Source organism: Marmota flaviventris, chromosome 8 (assembly GCF_047511675.1).
Source record: "Marmota flaviventris isolate mMarFla1 chromosome 8, mMarFla1.hap1, whole genome shotgun sequence".
Lineage (NCBI taxonomy): Eukaryota > Metazoa > Chordata > Mammalia > Rodentia > Sciuridae > Marmota > Marmota flaviventris.
The window spans coordinates 121042807-121061641 of NC_092505.1; the positions used below are offsets into that span (position 1 = coordinate 121042807).

Below are 18835 nucleotides of genomic sequence, written 5' to 3' on the forward strand. Positions count from 1 at the left end.
GAACTATATCCCCAGCCCTTTTTATTTTTTATTTTGAGAAGAATAGATTCTGATTGACCCAAACATTTGCCAAGCCATTTTCCCAAGACATTATCATTTAACAAGAAATCTATGTAAACATTATTAATGTTATTCATTATTGTTAGTGCTACATTATTATTATTTTTTATTTTTTTAATTTTTTAAATTACTTTTATTAATATTAATGTTATTACTGATAGTAATTATTATAGTTTTATATATAGTTTTTTTGTCTTGTCTTCAAAATCTGATGTATATTTTACACTTAGAGCACATCACAATTTAGATGACTAAATCTTCAACAGTGAAGTGAAATATAATACTACCGAAACAGGTAAGTTGTGTTTAGTGGAAAAATACTTTTGCTTTAGTCTTAAAATTTAAAGTAATAAAATTAAATAAGTTTAAAATTTAGGTTCTTCAGTTACACTAACTGCATTTCAAGTGCGCAGTAGTCTTATGTGTCAGTGACTATTGTATTAGCATGGAAACAAGAGTTGTGGGTGAGAATGTGCACAAGCAGGAGGTGAATCAGGGAGTTATCGCAATAGTTTACCCAGAGCCTTTGACCAGAGTGGTAGTATGGAGTCTGGGAAATGGTGTGCTCAAGGTGTGTTTTGAAGATAGAGCCAACAGGATTCATTAATGGTTTGAATGTGGGATATGAGAGAAAGAGGAGGAAACATGATCTTTTTGATACGCACAAAGAACAGAGTTGATGTTTCCTGAGAAGAGAGAGGTGGAAGAAGACATTTTTGGATGGACTGTGTAGGGGAAGGTAGAGGGGTGTTCAAGGGCTAGATTTTGGATGTGTTAAATTAGAGGTATCTTTTGACCTCAATGCAAATATGAGAAGACAACTGGATATGTGAATCTGAAGTTCAGGATGGAGGTTTACTCCAGAGAAATATAATGGGAGTTTTCAGTGTATCTAAAACCCTGAGATGTAAATGATCTCATCCAGTGAGGAAAGTTTGACAGGAAAGGTTGGAAGACTGAACTTAAGGAGAAGAGGAACCAGCAACCAAGATGAGAAGGAACAGAGCCAGTGGGTTAGCAGGAGAACCAAGAGGGGTTGGTGGCTTGCATGCCACATAGAGAATGTGATCAAGGTAAAAGCTGAGACTTGACCATTAGGTCCAGCAACATGGGGATGATCTTGACAAGAGCTTATTCAGTGGAATTATAGAGGGAAATGGGAAGGGATTCAAGAGAAACTTAGAAGTGGAGAAGTGGAAATGTCATGAATGTCATTTTGTGAGTAGTTTCGTTGTAGAGAGCAATAAGAATGAGTTGGTAGCTGGAGCACTATGCATGGTCAAGAAAAGTTTTGTTTTTTGAGATGAAAGAAATAATCCATGTTTTATGTGTTAATGAGAATTTTGTATCAGAGGGAGAAAGGTTGCAGTGGTACAGAAAACTTTTGAAAGGGACACACCTGTAATCCCAGTGACTGGGAAGGCTGAGGCAGGAGGATTGCTTCCAGGCCAGCCTCACCAGTTTATTGAGACCTTAAGCAACTTAGCAAGACCCTATTTCAAAATAAAAAATTAGAAGGGTTCGGGATGTGACTTAGTGGTTAAGTACCCCTGGGTTCAATCTTGGTACCAAAAAGTAAATATAAAGAATAAGATAAATATATACTAAATAAAATACAATAATAATGACTGTAATGAGAGATGTAATTTAGACAAGTAAATGAACTGTTTATTTAGAAAGTACCAGCTGAGGTAACGGACGAGGAAAAACAAGAGGATGGCATAATCTGTAATTGGTATCTTACTGATAGATATGAATTTACCTAGGTCACTTTTCTCATTATTTAAAAAATTAAGATATAATTTACACACAGTAGAATTGATAGTCCAGAGCTCTGTGAGTTTGAGGAACATACTACCACAGTCTAGATGATTTTAAACTGTTATTTGGGGCTGTGAGTTAGCTTGTGCTGTGAAGCTGGACCTGTACATATGGGACAGCCCACTACTTCTAATTTGAGAGATTTATGAGCCCATCAAAAAGCATATTCTTACCTACACTGAGTTACTAACTTAGTTACTTTAGGAGGATGTGATAAAGGTTTCACTGAAGGTTTTTCCTAGCCCTAATTAAGACAAATCACCACCACCACCACCACCATCATCATCATCATCATCATCTTTTTCAGAAAGTCAGTGCTGTGAAAGAGTAATTTATACTGGCATTATACAGACAAAATTATTTACTGAATTGTTTTATTTTAGGACATAGTCAAGGTGATAAACTATAACTTGAACCTTTTAAACATTTTTGAGAGAAAGAACTCTTTGGCGTCTAGATAATTTTAATGGAAAACAAAAAGATTCCACATACTCAAGAAATTGAAATAGAATTTGAGCCAAGTTGTGTGCCTGTGTTGAGATTTGGTGTGTTTTTTAGTCACTCCCCAGGTGGTTGATCTCATTTAGTTAATTAAGGAAAATTTCAGAACTAAAATCCAGGCAACTCTTAAAATTTTTGTTTTTAATAAATATACCAAGTGCCAGGAATTAGTTTTGGGGCAGTGTCAGGCTTCTGCTGCAAAGGGGTTATGAATTAAGGCCAAGTACATTAGGAAAAATTGTTTGAACTTGATTTGGTTGACCTCTTGCAACAGGCTGAAGTTTCAGGTGACTGGGTGTTTGTCACCTATTTAAATGTGTCCTTCTGAGTAAAGTTGAGCACCTCTTATGCCATTGCTGGCGCTGTATTTCTTTGTGTACTGAGATATTCTCATGTTGGATTATTGTCTTTTTCTTACTGATTTATAAGGATAGGTTAAATAATTTTTTAAAGGATAATAATAATTTTTAAAGGATAGTAATGATATATGAAGCGCAAATTTCTTTACCAGCTTGACCATCTTTATTGAAGTCTGTTGGTTCTTTGCTATATAGAAAACTTTTTATTTTTTGGGAACCAGGGATTGAACTCAGGGATGCTCAACCACTGAGCCATATCTCCAGCCCAATTTTGTATTTTATTTAGAGACAGGGTCTCATTGAGTTGCTTAGTGCCTTGCTTTTTTTTTTTTTTAATAATGTTATTGTATTTTTATGCCTTTATTTTATTTATTGATTTTTATATGTGGTGCTGAGGATTGAACCCAGTGCCTCACACATGCTAGGCAAGCATGCTACCACTGAGCTACAACCCCAGCCCTTACTGCCTTGCTTTTGCTAAGGCTGGCTTTGAACTCACAATCCTTCTGCCTCAGCCTCCTAAGCCTCTGGGATTACACTTAGCCTGGCAAAACTTTTGTTTTAAAGTGATCAATATATCAATCTTTTACTATTTCTAAATTCTATAACATCCTTATCCCCAAATTATAAAAATACTATATGTCTTTCTTCAAATGCTTTTATGGCTTTTGATATTTTTATTAAAATCAAATTATTTTTGTAAAAAGGTGAGAAACTGAAACCTGAAGTTTCTTTTGTCCACATGGACAATATCTTGTCCTAGTAATTTGCTCTTTCTTCATCAGTTTGAGATATTAATTTACTACATATAAATTTTTCATATGTGAATAGAGTAATTTCTGGACTTCAGTTTGTTTTGTCAGTTCCTTTATCTGCTTTGACAGTACCACATTATTTCAATTACTGTAACTTTGTAATCCTTTTGAGATCTGGTTGGCTGAAGTTCATCTCTGCCCCATTATTCCTTTAAAAATTTTCCTTGGCCGTTCTCTGCCTTTACTCTTTCACATATGGTTTAGAATCAGTTTGTCAAATTTGTTAAGTTTTCTCTAAATTCTTTTGGTATTAACTGGACTAATGCTTTTCCTTTTCAGTTCTGGATTTAATGCTTTTTATTTTATCTAAAAATTTATAGTCTTTGTTTTCTTTTAGTGTCGGTTTAAGTAGGATCAGTCTGTTCCCTAACCTTACTTATTTTTTTGTGTTTCTTCTTCATTCTTTTTGCAAGTTTTTACTTTTGCTTCTGATGTAGTGTAGCAGAGATGATCTCATCTTAAACACTCAGCAGCAGTAGGTTCACTTAAAAACTAGCAGCTGAGGGCTACACCTTTTCAGGGCTTTATTCTTCCCTACAGGGATCTGTGGTGGATCTGCCTGGAATCAAGTTTGGGGCTCATGTCTCTCAATGCCATAACTGCAGTTACTCCCACCAGACTCACAGATTATTATTTTCCACTTATGTGGGTTCTTCAACAGATGAATACCATTTTGGGGGGAGTTTTAATAATAACCTTAAAAATCTTTAGCAAATGATAAGATACACTTTTTATGAAAAAAAATTCGGTTGCACAGTTACACTACAGGGAATCTTTATTTGATAATACCAGGTATTCAGTCATGTTTTTAAAATAAAATTAAGGACGTAGCATTTTAGTTGATTTCAAACTCCGAGTTATAATTTCTATTGAGAAAAACAACAAAGTGTTTGATGTGGACAGCATTACAAGAATTTTGGCATCCAGATTAGGAAAGGTAGTCATTCCAAACTATGCTGATCAAATAGTTTTTAAATTTTTATGCACCTGTTTTGTGTGAGGGACTAAACTAGGTGCTAGGATACCAAGCTTAGAAACCTAGCCCACTGACAGGAGATCTGCAAGTAAGCAGTGGGTTTTATGAGAAGCGTGAAGAGGGACCTCCAGGACTTAGGCCACAGAGGCTGGGGACAGCTTTTAAGGAGAAGGTGGAGATGGAATTTTGAGGTGGAACCATGATGTTCACAAGTTGTGGGATCTTGTAACAAATGATCTAATGTCTCTCAACCTCTCTAATAGAATCTATTTCACGCTGTTGTCTTAAGCATTGACATTTATACATATTATATATATTTATATGAATTTTTAATTTTTTAAAATTTTATGCGTGTGTGTGTGTGTGTGTGTGTGTGTGTTGGAAGCCAGGAAGCTGTGGAACAGACATAATAATCTCCCAGAAAATGATATGAAATATAGTCGACCCTCTGTATCCACAGGTTCAACTAACAATGAACTGAAAATATTTGGAAAAAATAAAAAGGTCTATACTGAATATGTACAGACCTTTTAAAATTGCCATCATTTCCTATATAATATAGTACAACAAGTATTTGCATAGCATTTCCGTTGTATTAGGCATTGTGCACGATCGAGAGATGATTTAATGTATACTGGAGGGTATGGGCAGGTTAAATGCGATTACTGTGCCTTTTTATAAAAGGGACTTGAGCATCATAGATTTGGGTATCCATGGGGTGCAGGTGGGGGTCCTGGAGCCTTTCGCCCCCACAGATATCAAGGGACAGTTGTATATTTAGCTTGAAGTGCTCACAGTCATTGACTAGCAGAAAGGGTCTTCCCAGCAGAGGGAAAGTTGTACTCCAAAGCTAGGAGGTTGTCTGGGGGCCTTGGTGGAATTGCACGGTGTTTGATCTGGTTGAAGTGCAGGGTGCATGTGAAGGGAGTAGCTGAAGGTGAAGCTGGGAAAGAGACAGGGCTGAAATCTTTGACTGGAGCTTTTGTGTCATTTTTAGGAGCCTTTAGAGGTATTTAGGAAGTGTAGAGTCTTTGAAGACCTTGAGTTAGTAGAGTATCAGAACAGTTTTGCCAGTTGAAAGACTGGCTTGTTAGAGATGTGTTGGGTGGTAAGGAAGACTGCTTGAGGTAGGATATCCAGTGAGAGCATTGGTGCTCAGCCCTGACTGCACGTTGGAATCATCTGGAGAACTTTACCAGTTTCATGCCCAAGTTCACCTCAGATCCCGAGCATAGGCATTGGTTATTGCTTGTCTAGTGGGATCACAGCCAGGGTTTGTGAACCACTGTGTTGGAGGGTTGCTATATCCAAACCATATACTATGAAGTTCCAGATTAAACAAGTTCCAGCAGCATAAAGGAACCAGAGTAAGGAGATAACAAATAGAATGTGGTGGTCATTTGAAAGAAGAAAGGGTTGAGTGAAGGTTGTTTTCTAAATTTCATCACTGTGTAGATGAAGATAATATGCCACTGCTCAGTCATGTATCAGTGAGAATCTGAAGGAGAGGCAGATTTGAGTACTAAGCCTTGCTGATTGGACATGAGAAAGATGAAGAATTGTATTTTAATATGAAATTTGAGGGAAATGATCTATAGTATCAAATGAACAGAGAGAGAAACTGAAGGGAAGGAAGGAGCTAATGGAATAGTTGAAAATTCATGATAGAGTGCATCCTTGATGGGTGAAGTCACACCCACCAGTATAAAGCATAGAACAGAGAGAAAAGACCTCATTTCTATGAGAACAAGGAACATTTCCATTCAGAGAGAAATAGAATACTACTACTAATAATAAATTACAAGCAGTAATTTTGCCTGATGGCCTGATTTCCTTCCTATGGGAGGTACAGGAATCTGCTGAGAGTTACAAGGTGAAAAAGGAGATTAAGGAGTGTGGTCAAGCTTTGGAAAAGTAAGGACATGGCCATCTTAGGAAGAGACTGAGAAGACCATGTCTTTCTAGTTCTGGTCTAAGCGCTCATTTCCCCCGGTTTCAGTGTTGTCCTCTTTCGGTTACTTCCTGGGTAAGCTCCTTTTCTTCAGTTACACTGGCATCTTCTAGAAGAAACACTGATAAACTAAAGTTTGTCCAGAGGAGTTTAGTATTTGATATTGTAGTTTAGAAAATTGGCTTTTCACTTTGGGGATTTTTTTTTTTTTTTTGGCTACTACTTTGCTATATTAATTTGAAATGTAAAGTGTTGAAATCGCTTTAAAAATATAGATTTTACTGTTTGCAGCATCAATAATTAGCATCATTTTAAAAAATATATATTTTGCTTTTACTTGAGGTATTGGAAATTGAACCCTGGGGCTTTCTACTACTGAGCTAATATTCCCTGCCCTCTGTGTTTTGAGACAGTCTTGCTAAATTACCCAGGATGACCTTGAACTTGGAATCTTCCTGCCTCAGGCTCCTGAGTAGCCCAGATTGCAGGCTTGTGCCACTGTGCCTGGCTTTTTTCTTTACTGTTATGAAAGTGTGTTTGTGGGGGGAAGCTACCAATTTGACATTTTGAAAATATATGCACTTTTGGTATAAATGTTTTTACTGTAAAGGAATTTGAATCTTTATTTTACTTTTGATACATCATACTTTTTTTATTCTCTGAGTCTGCTAAAGATCTCTCAACTTTCAGTGTGAACTATGATTTGTACTAATGTATTCGAAGTATTTCTTTCCTCTAAAAGACTAAAAATCCAATAGACTGGAACTATTTATTTTATAGATTTTCTGTAAAACATAACTGATTAGTTATTCATCAGAACTAATATATTCATTATAACAATACTATGGGTTTCCAGTAAGTCTTCTTGTTTATAATATGCTCTTAAGGTAATTTTAAATTACTTAAGTAAAGTGGCTCACTACTGAGGCTGTTTATGGATAGCAGTGGACTTGATGTTGCAAGACTGACTTAATGTTTTGATATCATTTCAGGTAACATATCATTTGTTGCATTTCCAGTTTCCAGCGCCAACTCACCAACAAAAATTTTACCAAAAACCTTAGGACCAATAAATGTGAATGTTGGACCCCAAATGGTAAGAAATTCATCAGTCTTTGTTTGAATTGAAACTTTGCTTAGGAAAGACTAACTTAAAATATAATTGTAAGCTGGGTGTGGTGGCACACACCTGTAATCCCAGTGGCTTTGGAGGTTGAGGCAGGAGGACCGTGAGTTCAAAGCCAGTCTCAGCAAGAGAGGCACTAAGCAACTCAGTGGGAACCTCTCTCTAAATAAAATACAAAAGGGGCTGGGGACATGATTCTTGGTTGAGTGCCTCTGAGTTCAATCTCCGGTACAAAAAAAAAAAAAAAGATAATTATACTGAAGAAATTTGATCAAATATTCCAGTTAATTTCAGTCATCCCTTTCACTTTTTAAAAACATTTTGTTTTTATCTGAATGTAACTTATTATATCTTGACAAAAAGGCATTGTGTTCTTCCATGTTGCATTCTCACCTAATGGAATCTGTGGATGTGTAATATTAAGCCTTTGCCCCCTGTGTGAGCCTTCTCTTGGCTTTAGTTGTTTAAATTGATTTGAAATCTGTTGTGTTTGATATCTTTATTCTTTTTTGTTTTTCTTAGAATCTTTTTCCTTAACTAGATAGTCTCATAATTTGAATGTTTAACCAGTATTTTAATCCATATCTGGAGCTTTGAATTTGAAATGACAGTTGGGGAAAAATAACACATCAATTCATTTTCATCTTTCACAATAGAAATAATAGATGAAAAATAGGAAATATTTAACTATTTCTCGAAAGATATTTGTTAATTCTGCTAGAGCTTTAAGTATATAACACTTTTAGGAAACCATATTTATAAACAGAGATGCATGTATTCAATCCTCCAAAACTATACCTAATTTAAATGGCCTCTCCCCACCATAGATAAAAGTTATTATACATTTGAAGAATAATTCTTCATTGTCAGTATGTACATCTTTTCTTCTATAGAGCAAAAAAAGTAAATTACACATAATATGTAGCACAGTGGACGGTGTTTAATGCAAAGTTAATTATACAAACATATCTTTTAACATACTTAATGGTGCTGGGTGTGGTGGTATACTTATAATTCTAGCAACTCTGTAATCCCAGAGATTTGGGAGCCTGAGGCAGGAAGATCATAATTTTAAGGCCAGCCTTAGCATTTTAGTGAAACCTTCACCAACTTAGGGAGACCGGTACTCAAAATAAAAAGGGCTGTAGATATAGCTCAACAGTAGAGCACCCCTGGATTTAATCATCAGTACCCAAACAAACAAAAAAACATAATGATTTTAGAAATCTTTAAGACATTATAGACATGATATTTTCTTTGGTCAGTTGAGGACTGTTAATCATCTGCAGAATTCCAGCTAAAGATAAAACACAATTTACTGTAAGTATGTGAAGAATGTAATCTAGCTCCAGATGACTTGGAGACTAAAGCTCAAATAAGTATCCCCATTGCAAGGTAGCTCAGGGTATATTTTCAAACATTTGTTAAGCAGTACCCTTCCCAGCCACTACAGTAGGTGAAAATGAGATAAAGGAGATTAATAAGACATTCACTAAAATTAAATGTAGTCAGATTTTTAGGAGTCTGACCCTTACAATAATCTTCTGTGAGACTTTTTTTTTTTTTTTTGTATTTTAATTGATACTGCTTTGATTCAAATTAGAATTCCTCTTTTCTTCCCTTGTCAATTTGAACATGTGTGCATGTAAACTCTTACACAGTTCAGTTCTGACAATGATAAGTAGTCAAGTGTACTGTTAACTCAGTTACCATAAACATCAGGATCAACACAGCAAAGGGCAGAAGGAGCAGAAGAGATTTGGCAAAAGAAAATTGGCTTTGATTTGTCTCCCTCCAGACTTTCTCTCTGGTCTCCTAATTGTGGGAGAATCCCGATGTTCTGAACATCTCCCTTAAAAATTCATGTTGAAGCCTAATAATCCCTGTTGTGGTGATGTTAAGAGGTGGAACCACTGTGTAGTGGCCAAGTCTCAAGGGCTCTATGTTCATGAATGGAATTTGTGCCCTTGGAAAGAGATTGAAGGGAACACCCCAGCCCCCTCTGTCACATAAGGACCCAGCAAGCAGGTGCATTCTGTGAAGCACTGTGTCTTCCCCAGACATTGAATATGCTGACTTCCTCTTCTCCAGAACTGTGACAAATAAGTTTTTATTATTTTGTAAATTACCTAGTAAAGTATTTTGTTAGAGCAGATGTGAGAAATGGGGTGCTGTCATAATAAATATCTGAAACTCTACGAGAGGCTTTGTAACTTTTGGTGGGCAGAGGTTAGCTGAGTTTAGAGAAATACATTAGCAAAAGACTGTATTGCCATGAATGGACAGTAAAGAGTGGTTCTGGAGAAGGCCCAGAAGAGAGCTGTGGAGAAAGCCTCAGTCTGCTTAGAGTTATCTGAGCAGTGTGATCAAAATGTTGGTAGAATTAGGTAGTAAAGGCCATTCTGATGAGGTCCCAGATTGAAGCCAGGAACTTGATATTAGAAACTATAGGAAAGGCCATTTTTTGTTACAAAGTGGCCAAGAATTTGATTATATTGTCGTCATGGCCTTAGAGATTTATGGAAGGAGGAATTTAGGAACAGTAACATAAGGTATTTGGCAGAAGAAATCCTTTTTTTTTTTTTTTTGTACTGGGAATCGAACCCAAGGGCTCTTAACCACTGAGCCACATCCCCAACCCTTTTTTTTTTTTTTTTTTTTTAAATTTTGAGACAGAGTCTTGCTAAGTTGCTGAGTCTGGCTTTGAACTCACAATTCTCCTGCCTCAGCCTCCCAAACTGCTGGCATTATAGGTGTGTGCCCCCATACTATAGATTAAATATTCAGCAAAGTGTTGAGGGTAAGGCATTGCTTCTTTTGGCTGCTTATTATACAATCTGAAAAGAGAAAAATAAAAAAAGAATTATAAGTGGGATTGATAATCAGAAGGGGAGCAGAACTTAAAGATTTGGAAAAATTTAAAAATAGGCCATGTTTTAAAGAATGGAAAAAAAAAAAAAAAACCCTCTTCTGGCTCTTCTGGATAGAACACCAAGGTGTGGCCTACAACCTTTTGATAAAGAGGTGAGTATGGGTGGTGGAAGCCTGGTGCTGTCAAGACAGTGGAAGAATGAACCAGAAAGCATTATCTGTGCTGCCTTTCCCATCACAAGCCTAGCAAGCCAGGGCTTGGGGAACAAAATATGTCAAAAAATGGTCTACCCTGGCTCAGGGGACCTTGGCAGTCACTGCCTGGTACTGCCTCAAGTCTGTCCCCTTCTGTCACAGCCCTCCTCAGCCATTCCACACGCAGTGCATGCCACAGGGAGCAGGCAAAGAGCCTGGCAGTATACACATAGTGCCACTCCCCCCAGTGCAGAATGCATGAGTTGTGGAGGCATGGCTGCTTCCAGAACCCTCCCAGGGCCCAGGCAGAGAACAACTTGAGGGGTGTGACCATTGTAGAGAGCCCCTGGTGCCTGGTAGAGCCATGGGGATTCATTCTGAGATCAGACCAGTAAGAGCCATGGCATGCAACTCTGACCTAGGAGATCCACAGGCAGAAGACTCCAGCCCATGAAAACTGCATTGTGGACTGTGCCACACGGCAGATCGGAACCATGGGTATGGAGTCCCCTAGAAACTCATGTATGCAGAGCAGGACATCAAGTCAAAGATAATTGTTCTCAAGTCCTACGATTTAGTGTTTGCCTGGTTGGTTGAGACTTACCATCCCTTTCTTCTTTCCCATGTCTCCTTTTTTGGAATGGGAATGTCTATCCTGCATCTGTCCCACCACTGTACTTTGGAAGCACTTTGATTTCCCAGGCTCTTACAGCTAGACATTTGAGGGCAGAAAATCTTGAGAATTTTGTTCAGTTACTATCTGATTTTCATAGTCTAATTGATTATCAGAGAAACCACATGGTTTCTCTTAAATTAGGAATGTCTGGAGTTTAAAGGAAGAATAGGGGACTCTGAAATAGCTTCAGGACAGAATATACCTTTTAGCCTCACTTATATCTGATTTGGATGACACTCCAGACTTTTTGAGTGAATGCTAGGACAAATTAAGATTTACAGGACACCTGGAATGGAATGAATATATTTCATATGCGAGACAGACATGAATAGGGTGGGGCTAGATATAATGCCATGATTGGAATGTGACCCTCCAAAAATAATGTTGAAACCTCATCCCCATTTTGGTGATCCTAGTAGGAGGGCCTTGAAAAAGTGATTAAGTCATAGGGGCTCTGCACTCATGCTTGGTTCAAACACCCTAATACAGGAAGGTGAAGGGAGTACCCTAGCCCTTTCTGCCTCACACAGCAACAAGGCTCCATCTTAGAAGCAAGGAAGCCCTCACCAGACACTGAATCTGCTGGTATTTTGATGTTGGGCTTCTCATGTACTGAAAGTGAGCAATAAATTTATGTTGCTTATAAATAGTTAGAAATTTTGTCACAGCAACTTGAATGGAGTACATCCATTCCTTGGTTTTCCTCTTCTTTTGTCACTTTTCAACACTGTCTGGGTTGGGGGCATGGTGCAGTAGTAGAGTGCTTGGCTAGCATGTCCAAGGTTCTGGGTTTGGTTCCCAGCACTGTGAAAAATAAAAATAAAAATTGTCTTGAATCTCTCATCCATGATCCCATCTTACTTATCTATGTAATACAGTCTTCTTTTTCTACTTGATCTTGGAACTTTACAGTCTTTTGGAAGCCAAACCTTAATGATAGTAGAAATTTCAAAAGGTCATATGAAAAAATTTTCAGTGGGTACTGGTGTAGTAGTAACTGGTTTAACTAGGGATACTTGCCCTTGGTTTACAGTTTATCTTATAGATGTATATACCTTATGATTGCATGTATAAGCTCATAGCTACCTTATTTTAGAAGATTAAAAGCTATATGCTTATAATGAAAACCAAAATTTTGTCAAATAATGGAATCTTTTAATATAATATTTTTCAGAATACTTATGCTTTCAGTTTTTCTAACTGTAGGTGGCAGTAGTACATAAAATATGTTGAGGGCAGAATTTTTTTTTTTTTTAGTCATACATGACAGCAGTTCAGAAAATTTGAGAATTTTGTTCAGTTACTGTCTGATTTTCATAGTCTAATTGATTATCAGAGAAACCACATGGTTTCTTTTAAATTAGGAATGTCTGGAGTTTGAAGGGAAAATGGGTGACTTTGAAATTTATGTGTGTGTGTGTGTGTGTGTATTTATTTATTTATTTATTTATTATGGGGCTTGACTCCAGGGGTGCTCACCACTGAACTATATCCCCAGCCCCTGCTTTTAAAAATAATTTTTTAGTTGTGCTAGACCAATATTTTTATTTATTTTTATGTGGTGCTGAGGATCAAACCCAGTGCCTCACATGTGTAAGGCAAGTGTTCTACCACTGAGCTACAATCCCAGCCCCCCAGCTCTTTTTAATTTTATTTTGAGACAAGTTCTCCCTAAGCTGCTGAGGCTGACTTCAAACTTAGGATCCTCATGCCTCAGCTTCCCAAGTTGTGGGGATTACAGGTGTGCACCATTGCACCCTTCATGAAGGCTCTGAAATTTAAAACTCTTTTTTTTTTAAAGTCATATCAGCTAAATATTAAAAGTATGTTTTTACCTCTGATTTTAATTTAGAATATCAAAATTAAGGTTCTGGGTCTATAAAGCATGTCTGAGTTGTCACTATGTAAATTAATTTTCCTATATTCAGTGGTTGATCAGCTCTTACTGACTTTCTTTTGAGTTTTTGTTGTTGTTCTGTGATTATTTGTTTGAGCCAGGGTCTCATCGTGTTGTCCAGGCTAACCTCAAGCTCCTGGACTCAATCTTCCTGCCCCAGCCTCCTAACTAGCTGGCACCACAGACCCATGCCACTGCACCTAGCTACTTTTTGCTTTGTTTCTTTCTTTCTTTTTTTTTTTTAATATTTATTCTAATTTGTTATACATGACAGCGGAATACATTTCAATTCAGTACACACATATAGCACAATTTTTCATGTCTCTGATTGTATACAAAATAGAGTCACACCGATCGTGTCTTCAGACAAGTACTTATGGTGGTGATGTCCATCTCATTCCACTGTCTTTCCTACCCCCATGTTGCTTTGTTTCTTTAAAGCTCACTATTAATATTATAGTTTAGGAACTCAGTATAGCTCATGCGCACTTCAAATTTGTGTTTCCTGTTCGAGTCTATCATCCCTCATTTTGTTCATGCAGGAAATGTTAAGGAATTGCTGTGTACTATGCCCTATGTTAAGAGAAAGGAGTAAGATGGTGTTATTCATGTTCAGATTATCAAAGACCATCAACCAAGGATCTGACATTAAAGGGAAAAAAAAGTAAAGTAGAACATAGCAATTCATTTTCAGAGTCGTTTTCTTTTTTTCCATATTTTTATTGATGCATCATAGTTGTATATAATGGTGGGATTCAATGTTACATATTCATACATGCATACAATATAGCAATGTAATTTGGCCAATATCATTCCCCAGTATTTTTCTTCCCTCCCTCTGGTCTCTTTACTCTACTGATCTCCTTGGTTGTACATGAGATATCCTGCCATCCCCCAGAACATTTTTTTCCTTTTTCTTGTCTAGCTTCCACATAGGAGAAAAAACATATGACCCTTGACTTTTTGTGTTTGGCTTATTTATATTAACATAATGTTCTCAAATTCCATCCATTTTCCTGCAAATGATATAATTTCATTCTCTTTATGGTATAATAAAACATCATTGTGTATATATATCATGTATTCTTCATCCATTTATTCATTCCCATGTAATTTTTTTCTCAAATATATGTTTTTTAGTTGTAGGACGACACAATATTTTATTTGTATGTGGTGCTGAGGATTGAACCCAGTGCCTCATGCATGCTAGGTAAGCACTCTACCACTGAGCCACAGCCACAGCCCGCCCCCTACATCATTTTTAATAAAGGTAGTCAGTTTTTCTATGTCCTGTTTCCCATCCTCTTTTCATCATCTCTCCCCATCCCCAAAAGCCCTTTTTATCGGGAAAAATCAAGCATGTAGGCTAGTAATAGAGAAAGAGAACTCCTTAGTAATAATTCTGTACAAATAATAAAACTATTTCACAGATCAGTTGGAATGCTTAGGACTTCTGCTCTAGGAATGGAATAGAATAGAAAAGAGACTAGTCAAATACTCAAATCTTTCTTCTTAAGCTATTTGTACCCAAAGTCAGCATGCGAACTGTGCCCTTTATATTATAGTGTTTCTTATTGTATTTTACATAATTGGTTCTAGAATGTCAGTGAACAAAGAACCTAGTTTATTCCCTATCAGTTTAAAAGTTGGGTCTTTTGTCTCAGTTCAGTAAATATTTATTGTGCCTTTCCTGTGAGCATCCCCCAGCATTGTGCTAGACCCTGCAAAGGACACAGTTTAGCAAGGCAGTTTGTCTTCCCTTAAAGTCTTGCAACTGGATGGGAAATAGGGAAGTGAGCTCAGATACTTGGAGGAGTGGGAGATAAAACATACTTAGAATGTGTGACCAATACATTGTCTAGTTTCACGTTCTCTTGAGACAAGCTTTTGGATGCCTTACTTGATATTGCTAATAATCTGAATTTTTTAGACATCTGTCAGTATTTTTGTCTTTTGTTTTTATTTTTTAATTCCAGAATTAACTTACTCAAATTATGTTCTGAACATCTGTAAGTATTAACATCTCCCTAGTCCCAGGTTGGCATAATGCCAATCACAAACAGAACCTAACTGAAGTTCCTAATATTTAGTAAATGAATAAATGTTAACTGAACTTCAATAATGAAGTCTGAATACTGTTCAGGTTATTGTTTGAGTCTTTACCTCAATAGCAAATGAAGAACTTGAAATGCCTTTGAATTCTTCCCTTTGGTCCTTTATGGAGAAAGTTAACAACTAACATAATGACTATAGACCCTGGATATACAGACAGGTTTTTTTTTATTATTATTATTATGGAGACAAAAGTTAATTGGCATTTGACTTATATGACACAGTAAAAAAAGAAATTTTTGGAAGAGTTACTTAACAATTATATTTAACTCATATTATATGTTTTCATCTCAAGTAGAACCTAAGCAAAACCTTACTATTATGGAAATTTTCAAAATTTTATAAAAATAGAACCCTTGTGCCCAGCAGCTGCTTCATTAGCTATTCACATAGGGCCAGTCTTTTTCCATTAGTGCCTTCCTTCACTGGAACATGCCCTTATTTATTTGTTTTTATGAAAATACTTTGAAAGCTATTATTAGGCTGCCAGATTTTTTGGTGTTCTTATAAACATATTTGGAAAAAACATGTTCTCTTCACCAGTGAAAATTGTTATAAAATCTAGAAAACAATTTGGTAACACACATTAAGGATCCATTTTAAAAAATAAAATATTTTTTATTCCATTAATTTCCTTTCTGGAATATAGTCTTAGGAAATAGAAATTAAGGCTAAGATTTTTAACTGAATAATCTATAATTGAATAATTAAAAATCCATATGTATAATAATAATGGGGAACAATAATCCATACACTGGAATGTTTTATTTAATAACATGAGGAAATGTTGTGGAAGAAGCAAGAGAAAATTGCATGTACTAACCTACATTGTGTAGTATCTTTGCATTATACTGGACTCTGAAGATCTGATTTGTTATTATCCAGGCTCTAGTAAATCAAGCTCTACTGTAGTTTGTATCCTTAATTTCAAAGAAAGGTTTTCATTTTTCTAAGACATTGTAAGTTGTCAGTTTAATACTTACTAAAATGTACATTTTTACCTCATCAGTATTTAAGGTACTTCTGCTTTGCCGGGCACAATGGCACATGCCTGTAATCCCAATGACTTGGGAGGCTGACGCAGGAGGATCGCAAGTTTGAGACCAGCCTCAGCAGTTTGTGGCCCCTAAGTAACTTAGTAAGACCCTGTCTCAAAACAAAAAGGGTTGGGGAAGGCCAACCTCAATTCTCAGTGGAGAAAAACTGAAAGCATTCCCTCTAAGAACCGTAACAAGACAAGGATGCCCTCTTTTACCATTTTTATTAAATATCATTCTTGAAACTCTAGCTAGAGCAATCAGACAGAATAAAGAAATTAAAGGGATACAGATAGGAAGAGAAGAACTCAAACTATCACTGTTTACTGATGACATGATTTTATATTTAGAAGATCCAAAAAATTCCACTAGAAACATTCTAGCACTAATAAATGAATTCAGCAAAATAGCAAGATATAAAATTAACACCCATAAATCAAATGTGTTCCTATACATCAGTGATGAATACACTGAAAGAGAAATTAGGAAAACTACCCCATTCAAAATAGCTTTAAAAAAAACTGGAGAATCAGTCTAACAAAAGAAATTGAAAGACATCTACAATGAAAACTACAGAACACTAAAGAAAGAAATTGAAGAAGACCTCAGAAGATGGAAAGATCTCCCATGCCCTTGGATAGACAGAATTAACATTGTTAAAATGGCCATACTGCCAAAGGCATTACACAGATTTAATGCAATTCCTATTAAAATTCCAATGACATTCTTTGTAGAAATAGGAAAAGCAATCATGAAATTCATTTGGAAAAATAAGAGACCCAGAATAGCCAAAGCAATCTTAGAAAGAAGAGTGAAGCAGGAGGCATCACAATACCAGACCTTAGTGCAGTGGCGCATGCCTGTAATCCCAGTGGCTCGGGAGCCTGAGTCAGGAGGATGGCGATTTCAGAAAGCCAGCCTCAGCAAAAAGCAAGGCGCTAAACAACTCAGCAAGACCCTGTCTATAAATAAAATACAAAAAAGGGCTGGGGATGTGGCTCAATGGTTGAGTTCGATCCTGGCTCAAAAAAAAACCAACCGAACACCAGACCTTATATTATACTACAGAGCAGTAGTAACAAAACAGCATGGTATTAGCACCAAAATAGATGTGTGGGCCAATGATACAGTATAGGAGATACAGAGACAAACCCACATAAATACAGTTATCTCATACTAGACAAAGGCTCCAAAAACATACACTGGAGAAAAGATAGCTTCTTCAACAAATGGTACTGGGAAAACTGAAAATTCACATGTAGCAAAATGAAATTAAACCTACATCTCTTACCTTGCATAAAAATTAAGTCAAAGTGGATCAAAGACTTAGGCACTAGAACAGAGACCCTGCGCCTAATAGAAGAAAAAATAGGCACAGATCTCCACCATGTTGGCTTAGTAACTAACTTCCTTCACAAGACTCTTAAAGCACAAGAAGTAAAATCAAGAATTAATAAATGGGATGGAATCAAACTTCTTCACAGTAGAGGAAACAATAACATGAAGAGAGAGCCTATAGAATGAGAGGAAATCTTTCCCACACGCATCTCAGATAGAGCACTAGTCTCCAGGATATATAAAGTACTCAAACTTAACACCAGAAAACCAAATAACTCAGTCAATGAATGGGCAAAAGAACTGAACAGACACTTCACTGAAGAAATAACAATTGATCAACAAATATATGAAAAAATGTTCAACATCTCTAGCAATTAGAGAAATGGAAATTAAAACTACACTGAGATTCCATCTCCTTCCAGTCAGAATGGCAATCTTCAAGAATATAAGCAACAATAGGGGCTAGGGATATAGCTCAGTCAGTAGGGTTCTTTACATTCACAAGGCCCTGGGTTCAATCCCCAGCAGTACCCCCCCAAAAAACAAGAATATAAACAAAAACAAATGTTGGCTACAATGTGGGGAAAAAGTACACTCATATATTGCTGGTGTGACTACAAATTGGTGTAATCAATCTGGAAAGTAGTATAGAGATTCCTCAGAAAATCTGGCATGGAACCACCATTTGACCCAGTTATTCCATTCCCTAGTTTATACCCAAAGGACTTAAAATCAGCACACTACAGTGATATAGACACATCAATGTTTATAGCAGCTCAATTCACAGTAGTTCAGCTATGGAATCAATCTAGATGCCCTTCAACAGATGGATAAAGAAACTGGCATATATACACAATGTAATATTACTCAGCCTTAAAGAAGAATGAAATTAGGCATTTGCTGATAAATGGATGAAACTGGAGAATGTTATGCTAAGTAAAATAAGCTAATTCCAAAGAACCAAAGGACAGATATTTTCCTCTGATGTGGATGCTAATTCACAATAAAGGGAGTGAGGAGAATAGTGGTATTTTGGACTAACAAAGGGAAGTGAAGGGAGGGGAGGGGGGAAGGGGTAGTAGTGATAGTAGAATGAATCG

At 36.6% G+C, this 18835-nt stretch overlaps 1 protein-coding gene across 15 annotated transcripts in view; it reads left to right on the plus strand.

The window, feature by feature from the left end:
• Tfdp2 (transcription factor Dp-2) overlaps positions 1-18835 on the plus strand; it is a 161341-nt gene that overhangs the window by 98811 nt on the left and 43695 nt on the right. For 13 of the 15 annotated variants that reach the window (XM_071615588.1, XM_027933597.2, XM_071615589.1 and 10 more), the window contains one exon: positions 7476-7579. In XM_071615588.1, the coding sequence (XP_071471689.1) occupies positions 7476-7579 (104 nt within the window). Of the gene's footprint in view, positions 1-7475; positions 7580-18835 lie in introns of those variants that run through there. The other 2 variants (XM_071615592.1, XM_027933599.3) reach the window with 1 other exon arrangement.